Source organism: Solanum stenotomum, chromosome 11 (genome assembly GCF_019186545.1).
Source record: "Solanum stenotomum isolate F172 chromosome 11, ASM1918654v1, whole genome shotgun sequence".
NCBI classification, from domain to species: domain Eukaryota; kingdom Viridiplantae; phylum Streptophyta; class Magnoliopsida; order Solanales; family Solanaceae; genus Solanum; species Solanum stenotomum.
Window position 1 is genome coordinate 47,502,931 of NC_064292.1, and position 16,306 is coordinate 47,519,236.

At 37.4% G+C, this 16,306-nt stretch overlaps 2 protein-coding genes across 2 annotated transcripts; one reads left to right on the forward strand and one right to left on the reverse strand.

Moving 5' to 3' along the window:
* The first annotated feature begins 910 nt into the window (after window positions 1-910).
* On the forward strand, window positions 911-12,736 carry LOC125845113 (protein CELLULOSE SYNTHASE INTERACTIVE 3-like). Its single transcript, XM_049524533.1, has 8 exons — window positions 911-1,059; window positions 1,420-1,568; window positions 1,775-1,876; window positions 2,266-5,326; window positions 6,080-8,621; window positions 9,719-10,173; window positions 11,838-11,954; window positions 12,162-12,736. The coding sequence occupies exons 3-8, from the start codon at window positions 1,812-1,814 to the stop codon at window positions 12,321-12,323; spliced, it is 6,402 nt and encodes a 2,133-aa protein (XP_049380490.1). The 5' UTR covers window positions 911-1,059; window positions 1,420-1,568; window positions 1,775-1,811; the 3' UTR covers window positions 12,324-12,736.
* A 1,446-nt stretch (window positions 12,737-14,182) lies between these two features.
* On the reverse strand, window positions 14,183-15,584 carry LOC125845118 (NAC domain-containing protein 2-like). The gene is made up of 3 exons (XM_049524538.1): window positions 15,323-15,584; window positions 14,965-15,242; window positions 14,183-14,869 (listed from the first exon to the last, which is right to left on the reverse strand). The coding sequence occupies exons 1-3, from the start codon at window positions 15,477-15,479 to the stop codon at window positions 14,450-14,452; spliced, it is 855 nt and encodes a 284-aa protein (XP_049380495.1). The 5' UTR covers window positions 15,480-15,584; the 3' UTR covers window positions 14,183-14,449.
* Window positions 15,585-16,306: the final 722 nt, after the last annotated feature.

Below are 16,306 nucleotides of genomic sequence, written 5' to 3' on the forward strand. Positions count from 1 at the left end.
CCTACGTGACATAATACATGTAGGACACTATATATGACGCAAATTGTCATGTAGGATGCCACATAAGATGTGTGTCTATTTGTTAAACTTTATACAAGTTTAAGTGCTTACTTATGCATACCAAAGTTGATGGACATAAATGTGAACTGAAATCAAGTTAAAAGATATATATTTACATATCATGCCAATATTTATTACTAGCTTTTTAAACATGAACCTATTTTTTTTCTTCTAAATTTAAAAAATACAACAAATCATGAATGTCCTACTATATTCACATAAGTTAGTAAAATTAAACTTGTTATATCTTCTGTCTCATTTTATGTTACACCGTTTAACTTAACACAATGTTTAAGAAAGAAATAAAATTTTTTGAAACTTGAAATTTAAAAGAATCTCAGATATTTGTATAGTCGTAAATCAAATCATTTCAGTAGGATAAAAGGGGAGTTTTAAAATAAAATTGTTTCTAATTATAATAAGATCACATTCTTCTGAGATAAACGAAAAAGAAAAAGTTGCCACGTAAAATGTGACAATAAAAATATTTTTTTAATTAACCCATACTAGTGTGCTGAAAAAAAATAAAAGTAAGTGTCAAAACATTTCAGGAGAAATGAAGCAAAGAAAGAGTCAAATTAGACTTCAATCTCTCTCTCTTGTTCTCTTTCTCTCTCTACACCTGCTTGTCTCCCNAGATATTTGTATAATCGTAAATCAAATCATTTCAGTAGGATAAAAGGGGAGTTGTAAAATAAAATTGTTTCTAATTATAAAAAAATCACATTCTTTTGAGATAAACGAAAAAGAAAAAGTTGCCACGTAAAATGCAACAATAAAAATATTTTTTTAATTAACCCATACTAGTGTGCTGAAAAAAAATAAAAATAAGTGTCAAAACATTTCAGGAGAAATGAAGCAAAGAAAGAGTCAAATTAGACTTCAATCTCTCTCTCTTGTTCTCTTTCTCTCTCTACACCTGCTTGTCTCCCTCCATTGATGATGATGATGATGATGATGTTCTTCTTCTGCAGAAACTGTTAAAATTTCACACAAAAGGTACAATTTTTTGGAACTTTTTTTAATTTATTATTTATTTTTCTGTAAATTAGTTTTCAAATGAATAAAATATTGTTATTACTTTGACGTATCGTGGGTAATGTATACAGACATTCATCGTTTAATATTCTGCAATGTTTCCTTCTGATTCGATCTCTGTATATTTGTTGTTTTTACAGTTTTTAAATGGCTTTTATTAATTCATAATTATTTTTTTCAATTTGGTTATTCTCCAAATTATATGCATGTGGTTTGTGTATATAATAATGTAATGTATGTATAAGTCTCACTCACCTGCATGTATAGGTTATTAATGGAGATCTGGGTATGATTTAGATTATTTTTTTGGGGTTTGTGCAGTATTTTTTGGCGAATTTTACAATTGGTACAAATTTTGTCCAGCTATGTGAAAAATGGGGGTTTTCCTGCTTGTAAATTGTTTAAGTTTAACCTAGGAGAGCAACAGAGGAGCTGAATTTGGCAGCATTGGGGGAAATTTTTCGGCCACGGTAAATACCCCCTCTTATTGAAGATTAAGTTTGTGAAGTGGGTTTGGTCTAAAATGGAATTTTTTGTCAAAGTGAAGCATATCAGGGAGCAAATTTATCCACATTGTCCCTTTCTTCAATGATTTTTCCCTTTGATTTATGCTTGTGGTTTCATTGATCAAGCAAACCTGAATGCTATACTAATGTAAGGTAGTTACATTCTGTAGGAAGCAAGAAGAGTTTCAAAGTGGAGCGTTGTTGCCAATGTCAAAATCTGCTTCCCCTGAATTGAGGGTCGGGAAGGTTTCATTCTCTTCTCAGAAGAACAGGTCGGTTACCCCCTTTCATGTGCATGTAAGATATGTAAATGTGCTACTTGGGTTGGTTTAAAATGTGTACCAACACATTAACTAATCAGAGAATTTGTTCCAGAACAATTCTTTTATATTTTTGCTTGAAGTTAAGTAGAGAAGTTTACTTCCTGGTGGCTGAGCTTTGCTGATTCATCTATCTTTTATTTTTTCCATACACAGAACACTTGGAGGACCAGGGTTTATTGGGCATATACAATCACTTATTTGTTACCTTTTATTAATTGTCTTAAGACAGAAATCATTTCCACATTGCTTGCTTTAACTTTATCCCTTACATTTTTCATCAATTTATGAGGCATACTATGATTTATATTGACAATAAAAGATGTTATTTTTACTTCCAGTGAGGCCAATGGAACTGCTGAAATGGATGATCAAGAAAAGACAATGTCAACAGTTGCTCAACTTATTGAGCAGCTGCATGCAAATAAATCTTCCCCACATGAAAAAGAACTTACTACAGCACGCTTGCTCGGCATAGCCAAAGCAAGAAAGGAAGCACGAGGTCTTATTTGTTCACATGGCCAAGCAATGCCATTATTCATATTCATTCTCAGAAATGGCACTCCTTTGGCAAAAGTAAATGTTGCTGCAACCTTATCTATATTATGTAAAGATGAAGACTTAAGGTTGAAGGTTCTTCTAGGTGGATGTATTCCACCTCTACTTTCAGTTTTGAAGTCGGATTCCACAGAAGCAAGGAAGGCAGCTGCAGAAGCAATTTTTCAAGTGTCATCTAGTGGCCTTTCAGATGATCCTATTGGCACTAAAATATTTGTTACTGAGGGTGTAGTACCAACTTTGTGGGAGCAACTTAACCCAAAGCAGAAGCAGGATAAAACAGTAGAAGGATTTGTGACTGGGGCCTTGAGAAATCTCTGTGGTGATAAAGATGGATATTGGAAGGCAACACTTGAGGGTGGTGGAGTTGACATTATTTTAGGACTTCTTTCTTCTGATAATGCTGCAGCTCAATCAAATGCAGCTTCGCTGTTGGCCCAAGTAATGTTGGCACTCAGTGACAGCATTCCCAAAATAATTGATTCTGGAGCAATCAAAGCTCTTCTAGGCCTCTTACATCAGAAAAATGATGTGTGTGTTCGTGCCAGTGCAGCTGAGGCTCTAGAGGTTCTTTCTCTCAAATCAACCAAAGCAAAGAAAGCTGTTGCTGACTCACAAGGTGTGCCAATTCTCATAGGGGCTGTCGTAGCTCCATCCAAAGAATGTATGCAAGGCGAAGGAGGAGAGCTTCTGCAGTGGCATGCGATACAAGCTTTATCCAATATATGCGGTGGAATGTGTGCCCTCGTGCTGTATCTTGGTGAACTTTCTCAGTCCCCAAGATTAACTGCTCCTGTTGCTGATATAATTGGAGCACTTGCTTATGCTCTTATGATCTTTGAGCTCAATGCAGAAGAATGTTTTGACGCAACAAAGGTTGAGAATATTCTAATAATGCTTCTAAAGCCGCGGGATAATAAGTTGGTCCGGGAACGTCTCCTTGAGGCAATGGCAAGTCTTTATGGCAATACTCATCTGTCAAATCTCGTCCACCAATCAGAATCTAAGAAGGTTCTTACGGGCCTTATAACAATGGCCAGTGGTGATGCGCAAGAGTATCTGATACTCTCTTTAATACAGTTATGTTGTGATGGAGTGAGTATCTGGGATGCAATTGGAAAGAGAGAAGGAATTCAGTTACTGATATCACTGCTGGGGTTATCCAGTGAACAACATCAAGAGTATGCTGTTGAGATGTTTGCAATCCTAACTGACCAAGTTGATGACAGCAAGTGGGCAATCACTGCTGCTGGTGGGATTCCGCCACTTGTTCAGTTACTAGAAACGGGGTCTCAGAAGGCTAAGGAAGATGCAGCACATGTTATGTATAACCTGTGCTGCCATAGTGAAGACATTCGTGCCTGTGTTGAAAGTGCTGGAGCTATACACTCGTTCTTGTGGCTTCTAAAAAATGGTGGACCAAAGGGACAAGAAGCATCAGCTAGATCCCTAACAAAACTAATCACTACTGCTGACTCGGCTACTATAAATCAATTGCTACTGTTGCTGAAGGGAGATTCACCAAGCTCAAAGGCCCATGTAATTAAGGTGTTAGGTCATGTGCTTACCATGGCATCTCAGAGTGACCTTGTACATAAAGGGGCTGCTGCTAACGAAGGGCTAAAATCACTTGTCCTAGCTCTGAATTCCTCAAATGAAAAGACTCAAGAATATGCTGCCTCTGTCTTGGCAGACCTATTCAGCAGTCGGCATGATATTTGTGACAGTCTCACAGTGGATGAAGTGGTTAATCCTTTCAAGAAGCTTTTGACTAGCAAAACTCCAGTTGTTGCAACACAGTCAGCTCGAGCCTTGGGTGCTTTGTCCCGTCCAACAAAAGAAAAATCTACAAATAAGATGCTTTATATTGCTGAAGGAGATGTAAGACCACTGATTAAGTTGGCTAAAACTGCAACTATTGATTCTGCAGAGACTGCAATGGCTGCTTTAGCCAATCTGTTGTCTGATCCAGAGATAGCTGCGGAAGCACTGGCTGAAGATGTTGTTTCAGCTTTTACCCGAGTTCTAGGAGAAGGGTCATTAGAAGGTAAGAAAAATGCATCACGTGGCTTTCATCAAGTATTGAGGCATTTTCCAGTGGGAGATGTACTGACGGGAACTGCTCAGTGTCGATTTGCTGTTCTCGCTATTGCAGAATCCTTAAAAGCAATGAGTGCAGATGGAACTGATGCTGCAGACGCCTTAGATGTTATTGCACTTCTTGCTAGGGCAAAGCAAGGCACACATTCGACATACAACCCCTGGTCTACCCTTGTTGAAGTTCCATCTAGTTTAGAGCCTCTTATACATTGCCTATGTGAGGGATCTCCAGTGGTACAAGATAAAGCAATAGAAATTCTATCCAGGCTCTGTGGAGATCAACCAGTTGTGCTAGGTGACCTGTTAGTGTCAAGATCCAGGTCAATAGGTGCATTGGCTGATAGAATAATGAACTCTAGCAGCCTAGAAGTAAGTGTTGGTGGGACAGCATTGGTTATTTGTGCTGCCAAGGAACACAAAGTTCAGTCAATGGATGCACTTTATGCATCTGGGTACTTGAAACCTCTTATATATGCATTAGTTGATATGATGAAGAAGAACTCTAACTGTTCTTCTCTAGAAATTGAAGTCAGAACCCCTAGGGGTTTCACAGAAAGAACTCCATTTGGGGTAGGAAATGAGTTTGAGGTTCCAGATCCAGCAATGGTCTTGGGTGGTACTGTTGCCCTTTGGCTGCTATCAATAATTTCATCATTTCATATAAATAGCAAGTCCACTGTTCAGGAAGCGGGGGGACTTGAGGCTCTTGCTGACAAGCTTGCAAGACACACTTACAATCTACAGGTAGACATTGTATAATTCTCACTTTGTCTTTGTGCTGCAGGCCTCTTCTTTAAGAACCAAATTTGATTTCAACTTGGAACCATATAAGTGTTGATTGGCTAATTTTATTCAGTACTTTTGGTTTTTGGACCTTGGTTCAGGTTATTATTCTTTGTGCGGTTTAATTATGTTGTTGATTGCGCAACTGATGGCCGCTATTGTAAAACTATTTAAAACTGTTGAATGTTTCATTTACCTGACTTAACCAACTATGTAGCATCTACATCGAGAATCTGAGTATTGTATACGTCATTAGTCTGATCCTTTGTAGGAACTACCCATAATAACGAATTCGCAAGGCTGTGAGGTATCATCTGTATCAATTACATACTTCTGGATTAGGGCCAACATTTTTGTCTCACTTCATGTTTTTGGATCATGATAAAAACTAATGCATTTGAAGTGTCATGTCTCATCTTCTGTTATACTGATTTCTCTTTGTCTTGCCATGTGCTAGCTCTTGATAGAAACCACTGGAGTTGCTAAATGGAATTTTTTCCGAGTACCTGAATATGCAAGTTTACCCTCTCAACTTTGGCAACAAGATGAAATTAATGAAAAAATAATTAACAAATTAAAGAAAAGGTTGATAAGCAAGTAACTGATTCATTGTCACCTTTGTTGAGTCCAATCATCAGAAGTGAGGAAGGTTCACATGCTCTTTTTGAAGTTTTTATCTGGTCAAGTGAACTGAAGAAAAATTTGTTATGGCAGGCAGAGTTTGAAGATGCAGAGGGCATGTGGATCAGTGCTTTGCTTTTGGCTATTTTATTCCAAGATGCCAATATAGTATCCTCTCCAACATCCATGCGTTTTATTCCCTTGCTTGCACATCTTCTGAAATCTGATGAAATGATTGATCGATTTTTTGCTGCTCAGGCAATAGCTAGTCTTGTTCGTCAGAGGGACAAGGGAATAAATCTTACTATTGCGAATTCAGGTGCAATTGCTGGTTTAGTGAGCTTGATTGGTCACATTGAAATCGATATGCCGAATCTTGTTTCTCTCTCTGAAGAATTTTTATTGGTAAGAAACCCTGATCAGGTTGCCCTGGAATATCTTTTTGAAATTGATGATGTGAGAGTTGGTTCAACTGCGCGCAAGACTATCCCTCTACTGGTAGATCTGTTAAAACCACTGCCTGATAGACCAGGTGCACCTCCATTGGCTGTGTGTCTCTTGATACAAATTGCAGATGGTAACGATGCAAACAAATTAATCATGGCTGAAGCTGGGGCGCTGGAGGCTCTAACGAAGTACCTATCTTTGAGTCCTCAAGACTTGACTGAGGCAACTATTTCTGAGCTACTGAGAATACTCTTCAGCAATTCCGATCTTCTCCAGGATGAAGCAGCAGTTAGTTGCACGATACAACTGATTGCTGTTCTTCATTTGGGGTCAAGAAATGCAAGGCTGAGTGCTGCTAGGGCTTTAAATGAACTTTTTGATGCTGAGAACATCCGAGATTCTGAAACATCAATTCAAGCCATACAGCCATTAGTTGACATGCTTGACGCTGCATTAGAAAGTGAAAAGAAAGTTGCTCTTAGCGCCTTGGTTAAGTTGACATCGGAAAGTGATTCAAAAGCATCACTGATGGCTGATCTAGAAAGGAATCCCCTTAAGAGTCTACATAAGATTCTTTCTTCAGCTTCTCCATTGGAACTGAAAAGTGATGCTGCCGAGCTATGCTTTGTACTTTTTGGTGATCCAAAAATCAGAGCATTGCCGATTGCTTCTGAATTTGTAGATCCCCTAGTAATGCTAATGCAATCTGAAGCAGAACGGGCTGTGGAATCAGCAGTTTGTGCTTTTGAGAGCTTGTTGGATGATGAGCAGCTGGTGGAGCTTGCATCAGCTTATGATCTTGTTGATCTTCTGGTTCATCTGATTTGTAGCTCAAACCACCGGCTCAGCGACGCGAGTATTTGTGCACTTATTAAGTTGGGTAAAGACCGAACTCCCCGCAAGATGGATATGGTCAAAGCAGGCATAATAGAAAATTGCCTTGAGCTGCTCCCAACTGCATCCAGTTCCCTGTGCTCCACTATTGCAGAACTCTTCCGCATATTGACAAATAGTAGTGCTATTTCGAAAAGCACATCTGCTGCAAAAATTGTAGAACCTCTCTTTATGGTTTTACTACGGTCAGATATTGGACTGTGGGGACAGCACAGTGCTTTGCAGACTCTTGTAAATATTCTAGAGAAGCCACAAAGTCTTTCAACTCTGAATCTTTCTCCTAGCCAGGTAATTGAGCCTCTGATTTCCTTTCTTGAATCTCCATCTCAAGATATCCAGCAACTTGGAACCGAATTGTTATCTCACCTCCTTGCACAAGAGCATTTTAAGCAGGATATAACTACAAAAAATGCTGTAGTGCCTCTTGTGCAGCTAGCAGGCATTGGTATTTTGAACTTGCAACAGACAGCAATTAAAGCTTTGGAAAATATCTCATTAAGCTGGCCAAAAGCAGTTGCTGATGCTGGCGGTATTTTTGAGCTTGCAAAGGTTATTGTTCAAGACGACCCTGTACCGCCTGCATTGTGGGAGTCAGCAGCTATGGTTCTCTGCAATGTCCTATGCTCTAACTCTGATTACTACTTCAAAGTTCCCCTGGTGGTTCTTGTAAAGATGCTGCATTCAACAGTCGAGACCACCATTACTCTTGCACTAGATGCACTTATAGTTCATGAAAAGGCCGATATTTCATGTGCGGAACTGATGGCTGAAGCAGGCGCAGTTGATGCCCTTCTGGATCTGCTAAGATCTCACCAGTGTGAAGAAGCATCGGGAAGATTACTTGAAGCCCTTTTCAACAATGTCAGGGTACGACAGCTGAAGGTATCTAAGTACGCAATTGCTCCTCTGGCACAATATTTGTTGGATCCACAGTCTAGATCGCAATCTGGTAGGCTTCTTGCAGCTCTTGCTCTTGGTGATCTCTCCCAGCATGAAGGACTAGCTAGATCGAGTGATTCTGTCTCAGCCTGTCGAGCTCTGATAAGCTTACTTGAAGATGAACCAACAGAAGAAATGCAAATGGTGGCAATTTGTGCATTGCAAAATTTTGTAATGAGCAGTAGAACAAACAGGAGAGCAGTTGCAGACGCAGGTGGAATTTTAATGGTTCAAGAACTGCTTATAGCCCCTAATTCAGAAATTGTAGTACAAGCATCTCTGCTCGTAAGGTTTTTATTCTCAAATCACACGCTTCAAGAATATGTATCAAACGAGCTTATCAGATCTTTGACAGGTAACTTGCTTGTTAAGTACCCCCCCCCTCTCCAATTTATGTTCATGTTTTTACTCGTCACAAATTTAAAGAGAAAGCAAGACTTTTGAAACTTGTGATCTAAAACGAGTCTTAGACATTTGTGTGGCTATAATCATCTCATTAAGGGTAAAAGATTTTTGAAGTTAAATTGTATGTAAGACTAGCCTTAGACATTTGTATGGCTATAAATCACCTAAATAAATGAGAATTTTGAAGTTCATTTTTTTCTAAAGGTGACATTCTTTTTGGAACCAACTAAATAGGAAAGTGTGCCACATAAATTGGGACAAAGGGAGTACTTTTTTTTATTCTTAATTTTTGGAAGTCCGATGACGATGAAGCACCTACATCTGGTGAAGAGCTTTTATGGAAATATACATGAACCATCCAAAGCCTACACGAAAATAATGTTACATGCAATCTGCTAAAAACCCAGAAAAGGAGTCTTCAGATGTAAATCTCTGTTCCAATATTTTACCCTTAGAAAGTTTATGCTGCAATTATTTTTCTTTTTACATTTTGATTTTTATGTCCCCACAAGTTGAAGTAGGGTAAAGTCTTGAAACAATAAATTGAAAGCTATAGCTTTCCAGTCATTTTAGAAGCTATCACTTAATTGAAAGCTACAGATTCAGAGCCATTTTCAGAAACTAGATCTGTAAGCTAAAGATAGTGCTTCAAAGAATTGGACAGCTGACAAAAGGAAAAACATAAGTGCACTAGATTGGTAGACATAAGACCTAATGCCATTAAATAAAACAAACCTACTTATAAAAAATAAAAATAAAACAACCATATTAAGTAACAAGATGTCAAACCGTTACCCGATGCATATTCTTTCCTTGTCTAATTTTGCTTGTAGCGCTCCAATGCAGCTATTAAATTTTTCTGATCTATGAATTTTGAAACTCAAATTTTCCATGATCTAATGTCTTAAGCTAACCAAATCCTAAATCTTTGTTGCATGCCTTTTGTTCTCATCTCTTTTTTGTTCCTTCTTCATGTCATGACTGTAGTACAAGTATTTCCTTTTCCTCTTATTTGCTAAAAACACTTTAAAATTCCTTGAAATGCAGCTGCACTTGATAAGGAATTGTGGAACAAGGCAACTGCTAGTGAGGAGATTCTGCAGACCATTCATGTTATATTTTCTAATTTTCCCAAGCTCCATGTTACTGATGCTGCTACACTTTGTATCCCTCATCTGGTGGCAGCATTGAAGTCTGGTAGTGAGGCTGCACAGGATTCAGTATTGACTACACTATGCTTACTCAAGCAATCATGGTCAACCATGCCAATGGATGTGTCAAACTCACAAGCAATGGTTGCAGCTGAAGCCATTCCAGTATTGCAGATGCTAATGAAGACTTGCCCACCAAGTTTCCATGATAGAGCAGACAGTCTGTTGCATTGCTTACCAGGTTGTTTGACAGTCACAATCAAGCGTGCAAACAATTTAAAGCAGGTGATGGGAGGAACTAATGCTTTTTGTCAATTGACTATTGGAAATGGTCCATCACGGCAAACAAAGGTAATGAGCCATCACTTTATAATTGTTGATGAAGCACAAAGGCTTTTGTTATTCTAAAATCTGTTTTTACTTTTGAAATCATTCACTTATCATGAGAATGACAATTTTGTACAATCACAGCCTACATTAACTATACTAGGGGTATATCCGTTAAGTACCATCACAGCTACTCTGAGTATAGTAGGGTATGTGTATTGCACTGTCCCGACCCAAACTAGGGGCAGTGACCAGCACCCGACGGGCCTGGCACTTGTAGAGCAAATCCTGTTCAACTTGTTATAAAGCATGAACATCCCGTACAAAGGTTCAAAGCTATCACATAGTTGAATTAAGTCTCGTGAGATGTAGCTCAAATACAATATCAAGTATATATAAGCATATCCACAGTGAGTCAATGGAGACCCTACAGAATACATTACATATATGTAGGAATGGGACATGTCCCGACATGTGAATTACAGCTACATACCCACTGTAATCGCACAAGTGGCGTTTGGGGATGGTAGGATGTGTGCAGGCCTTACCTTTACCTTTGTGGGTGGGGAGGTTGTTTTTGATAGACTCCCGACTTAAACAAAGTGTAATCAGAGTAGAATTGGAAGGAAAATAATGGGGAGCAAAATAGCAAGATACACAGAGCAAATGAAGCTTGAAAGATGGTGTTGTTTCCTCTTTTTAGGTCTTGATGTTTCATGTCTATATATAGGTGGGATGTGGGGGTTGAAGGGCTTTATTTAATTGGTAGAGTAGTGACAGTTTAAGGGTCCTCTAGAATTGCTTAAATTCCAAGTGATCCTAGACTTACATATTCTAAAAGTCAATGAAGTCGCTGGTGGTTGGAACATTTGTATCTGGAATATACTATATTAAAGAATATAATTACCCCATCCAAATATTATAATTCCCTAGTTTTTTTTTTCCATTAAAAAAATATCAAATTGTGAATCCTTTACAAATGTAATCCTTGTACCATAATCTCTCCACTATTTCTTTTTAAAAAATGTAGAGCATCGAAGATCAACTTCCTATTGTAAATATAATCTCAAAATTAGGAAAAGAAATATAAAATGATTTTTCGTGTGAGGAAGAAATAGAATGTTGTCTCACATTACTTAGATTCTCAACTCTGGGTGTTGAGACATTACTTTGAAGGTATTTAAGGCATGCGATAGGGGTGCTACATGCACATTGCTTGTGTGGTTGAATGTTTAATTACATGATGTCTTGTATAACTCTTTGCATAAGACAGTGATGAGTTCCATGGATCTCTATAGATAATCACTATGTTGCTAGTACTCTTTAAAAATATTGTCAGGTGCGTATTGAATCCTCCAAAAGTAGTATATTTTTTAAGGATCCAACATGGGTGCGTCGGCATATTTGAAAAGTCCGAGAAACACAGGATAATCATATTAAGCTCATGCAACAATTATAAGATCTAGTCATGCTAAGAACATTTTTTGTGATATTTTTGGGTGGTTTCCTTTCTTTCCTTTTTTATTCTGAAATTTTATTCGACTTGCAGTTTACTTGATTATACTTCATAGGAACTTCCAAGAGAGGAATATTTAGGTTTAGGAATGTGTTAAAGAACCTTATATATATAACAGCTTCTTGTTTTGGTGATCTGCATTTCATATTAACAATCCATGGTTCATGATTAGGTTGTGAGTCATAGTACATCACCAGAATGGAAAGAAGGCTTCACATGGGCTTTTGATGTACCACCCAAGGGACAAAAGTTACATATCTTGTGCAAAAGCAAAAACACATTTGGGAAGGTAAATAGCTTTATATTCTGAATGTCTGGTGTGAAGTTTATATTCATTGACCAATAAACTTTCAGTTAGAACACCCTTCGGGGTGTCCTAGTGGTTTGGCCATGGGACTTCCATGTTGGAGGTCTCAAGTTCGAAACCCCTTGCGAGTCAGGTCACTCTTACTTAATATCAGTCTCAGCATTTCTGATGTGTATACTTTTGTTTCAGACCACTATCGGGAGGGTAACAATCCAAATCGATAAAGTTGTTAGTGAAGGCATGTACAGTGGCCTTTTCAGCCTCAGCCAGGACAACAACAAGGATGGCTCATCACGGACTTTAGAGATTGAGATTAGCTGGTCCAGTAGAACTCATAGCGATAGTGAGTGAAGAGAAGCAAGACAGAAATAATGCAGACTTGAGGACCCAAAGTCGGAGCTGAACCTGGTAAAGAACAATCTCTTCATACTCCAGCCTAATGCAAGAGCTGTTGGGGTAAAGTCCAAGTTTTTTCATATCTAAAGCTCTGCTACCTGTGTTGTAACTGTAAAAAATAGTAAAGATATTTGCAAGTACAGAAAAGTTGAGAGAGGTTCCCATGGTACAAGGTAAGTCTTACACCTAGCTTTTAAGCACCAAATTGTACAGTTTCTGCAGTTCTTAGAAATATCAATATCAAATAGAGTCATGATGAGAAAAACGGATCCTGTTTATTTCAAATCCCAGTGGTGTATTTGTAATTCCAAGTAGCAACAAATGCCAAAGGTGATTGTTGTGCAGAAGGCCTGGCACATTAAAGTTTATTAGTTTTGCTTCATTCTTTTCGAATTTACTTACTTACTCTGTCCAACTAGATTTTCAGCTCGACGAGTGAAGTGGGATTAGTTTGATCAACATGACAAAATTACTAATTTGCAGCAACTACTAGTGCAGATCTTGCTCGTTCAACAGCTATTTTGGCAGTTGAACACAAAATATGTGCATTTGAATCAACAGCTTTGGGGGTATGTCCTGTCAGTTACCATCTTAACATAATTGGTTTTGAGAGTCATAGAAGAGGGAAAAGGAAGTTGCAACAAATTAAACCACTTGTCAATTAATCTCTCAGTCGACAATGGTAGAGATGAAATTATATACTCTCCATTTCAATTTATTTGTCTTTGTTATTGAGCATGAAGTTTAATTAGAAAGTAAGATAGACTTTCGAATTTTGTCAGTCTTACATTAAAAAATGCCAATAGTACCAATATATACCATTCAACCATTTAGTATATAAAAAATGCTTGAGGTATATGTATAAGATATATATATATATTATATTGTAAATTAGATGGTCCAAAGGTATCGAACTGTAATGTATTCTTAAAGATATGTATAACGTACCAAAATATCTCCTAATCTTGGGTCTTAAATATGTTAGGTGGAATCTTGGAGTTATTGACAAAATTTGAAAAAAAGTAAAGCAAATAAATTGAAATAGAGAAAGTAATGATTATTAGTTGGATATTGAAAGATTACAACATTTTCCAATCATTGTATTTTAGTAGTAGTGAGCTTTCCAGTTGATTTGCCCAATTGAGTAAAGGGTCGATATCTGCAAATAGACGTTCGCTAGCCTTTTTCTTTCATGCCCCAACCTTATACAAGATGTTGCTCACTTTCTCTCAATCATTAATGGCTTATGTACGAGTTAGCATTTCTACGTGCTCCTGACGTTAAATGGACGGGTTGAGTTAAAATTAAAGATACTAAAGTTGGTTGAAATAGATATTAGATTGGGTCTTGACCTGTTCAAGTTTACTTTAGGCTCAAATGAGTTTTAAAACGTACCGAGTCTTGACCCACTTAATCTCAATAATTTTAATACATTATTTTCTAAATTTTATAACCACAATTTGAATTTCAACTCAAGAAAATTTAAAAAGAAAGAAAATACAAAATAAATAAATAAATCCTAAAAGATATAAAATCGATAAGTAATTCATACCTTCAATATAGGAATGTACATTACATTAATGCAAATAAAAAGTTTTAAGAACGGGTTGAAACTAGAGATTAAATTGAGCTCAATTGAGAATTCGTTAAGACTTGAATGACAAATTATCTTGAGCTGAACCCTTAAAATTCCAAACGAATTTGACGAATTACCTATAATTGAGCTCATTTTTAACACCTCTAAATCATATACATATACGCGGAGTCTAAATATTCCTTACAATTTGTGAGTATCAATCAAATACTTCCACAAGTATGCTAATAAATCCAATAAATATATCATTTCACAACTTAGTTTTCTACTAATTTTTCTTCCTTCTACTAAAAACTATATACGACCAATTTGTTTTGTTTTTTTCTTTTCTCCAAAACAAAAAAAAATAGCCAATGTGAAAGCAAATGGAAAACCCAAAGATACTACTCTTTTTTTCCAATTCCTACAAATCATCGGCACGTGCCAAGTCATCGACTTCAGTCTCATTCGCACGTGCGATCAAAATGGAAAAACCGGCGGGCCCCACTTAAAACGGCTTTTGCAGATACATGAATATATCTTGTAGCGGTGACATCTCATAACAACTCTGCAACTCAGCAGTAGTGGCATCTGTGTAATTAAATGGAAAATCAAGGGCAGTTTTGTCCCACTCACTCAGTTTCACCTTCGGTTCGCTCTGAACTTCCTTCTCGCATGTGAACTCCGGCGAAGGTACGTGCTCCGAGCAGCTGGAATCGGCGTGAAGTTTTGGAAGAGAATCCGATGAATCGAAGTATGTGAAGTCATTGTAAACGTGGTACGATGTCGAAGACGGCATAATCTCCGGCTTTACATCACCTTCACTTACCGCCGGCGACACTTCAACATTCATTTTTCGAATATTCAGTTGATTCTTCTCAACTGTACCCTTCTTATTGTAGATTCGACATAAAACCCAATCGTCAAGCTAAAAAAAGAAGCACACATTCGATTAGTCAAAAAGATCAAATCTCAAATCACTGAATTACATTTACAAGTGTATAATTCAGTTGATTTACTCACTCTTAAGCTATTGTTCTTGTTACGAGCAGATCGATCAACATGAGCAAGTCGATATTCGTGCATAATCCAATTTGTTTTTTCTCCCTTCGGAGCTTTTCCTGCGTAAAACACCAAAGCTTTTTTAATTCCCATCGCTTTTGGACGACCAATCGGCTTATCCGCACCCGTCGCCTTCCAATATCCATTTCCCGCAGCTCGATTCGGCCGTGAACCGTTCGGATACTTCCGATCTCGCGGCGAAAAGAAATACCACTCTTTCTCACCATACAAAGCCAAATCTGAAAAAAAAAATCAAAAAATCCTCATCAAAGTTGTGTACAAAAACAACAGCTAAGTAAATAAAATGATGAAAAATTACCAGGTAGATCCCATGGATTATACTTGTAGAGGTCAATTTCAGCTATAATCGGAACAGCAATCGGCTGTGAGGCGCATTTTCGACATAAATAGTGCATCACAAGCTCTTCATCAGTTGGATGGAATCGAAATCCAGCAGGAAATTGCAATTCCACCATTACTTTTTCTTCAAAAAAATGATTTGAATTGATATGATTTATGTTTGTAGTTACAGAGAAAGAGGTGCTTTGAAAGTTGAAACGTAGAACACAGGGGAGGAGAAGCAAATATATAGGAGGTGAAAGGGACACGTGGCTAGAGAAGGAGGCAGGGCCTAGAATAAACGTGAGAGAGAGTAATATAAAAATGTAAAAATAAAGTTGATGGACACGTGTCAACACACTAAGTGGGTATGTGGATAAGTAAGATGAGTAGGACCAACGGGGTTTGTGGTGCATTTATGGGAGTACTTCACCCTTAACCATAAATTTCAAGTTCGAACCATGAATATGGAGAAAATCTTATTTGAGCGTCAGCTCCAAATCGATCTTGCACTGCATGATCCAAATTTAATCGGAATTTTTAGTGTGAATTCTAGACACCGAGTGAAAAACAAATTAAGATAAGTGAGATTTTGTCACTGCTTACGCATTTCATTTTGTATGGGAGTGGTAAAATGAGAAAGTAGGCGGAAATAGCCTTGATTTTTGGAGTGAGCGTAAAAAAAGTTAGTGGAGGTGGAGGTATATTTGGTGATTGACTTGACTAAGTCGTCACTTTTTTATGTTGACAAAACATTTGAGGTTCCCTTTTAAGTTTATTGGTGTAGGCAACAAGGATGGTGATAGAGTGGGGAATATATTATCTTATGATTAATTAAAAATTTTAAATTTGAGTTTTTTAAATATAAAATTATTTTTATTAGAAAGTGTTTACTCTTAATGTGTGTGACTTTTCGACATAAATTTAAATTTAATCGAATTCTAATAAATCGGACACCAAATAA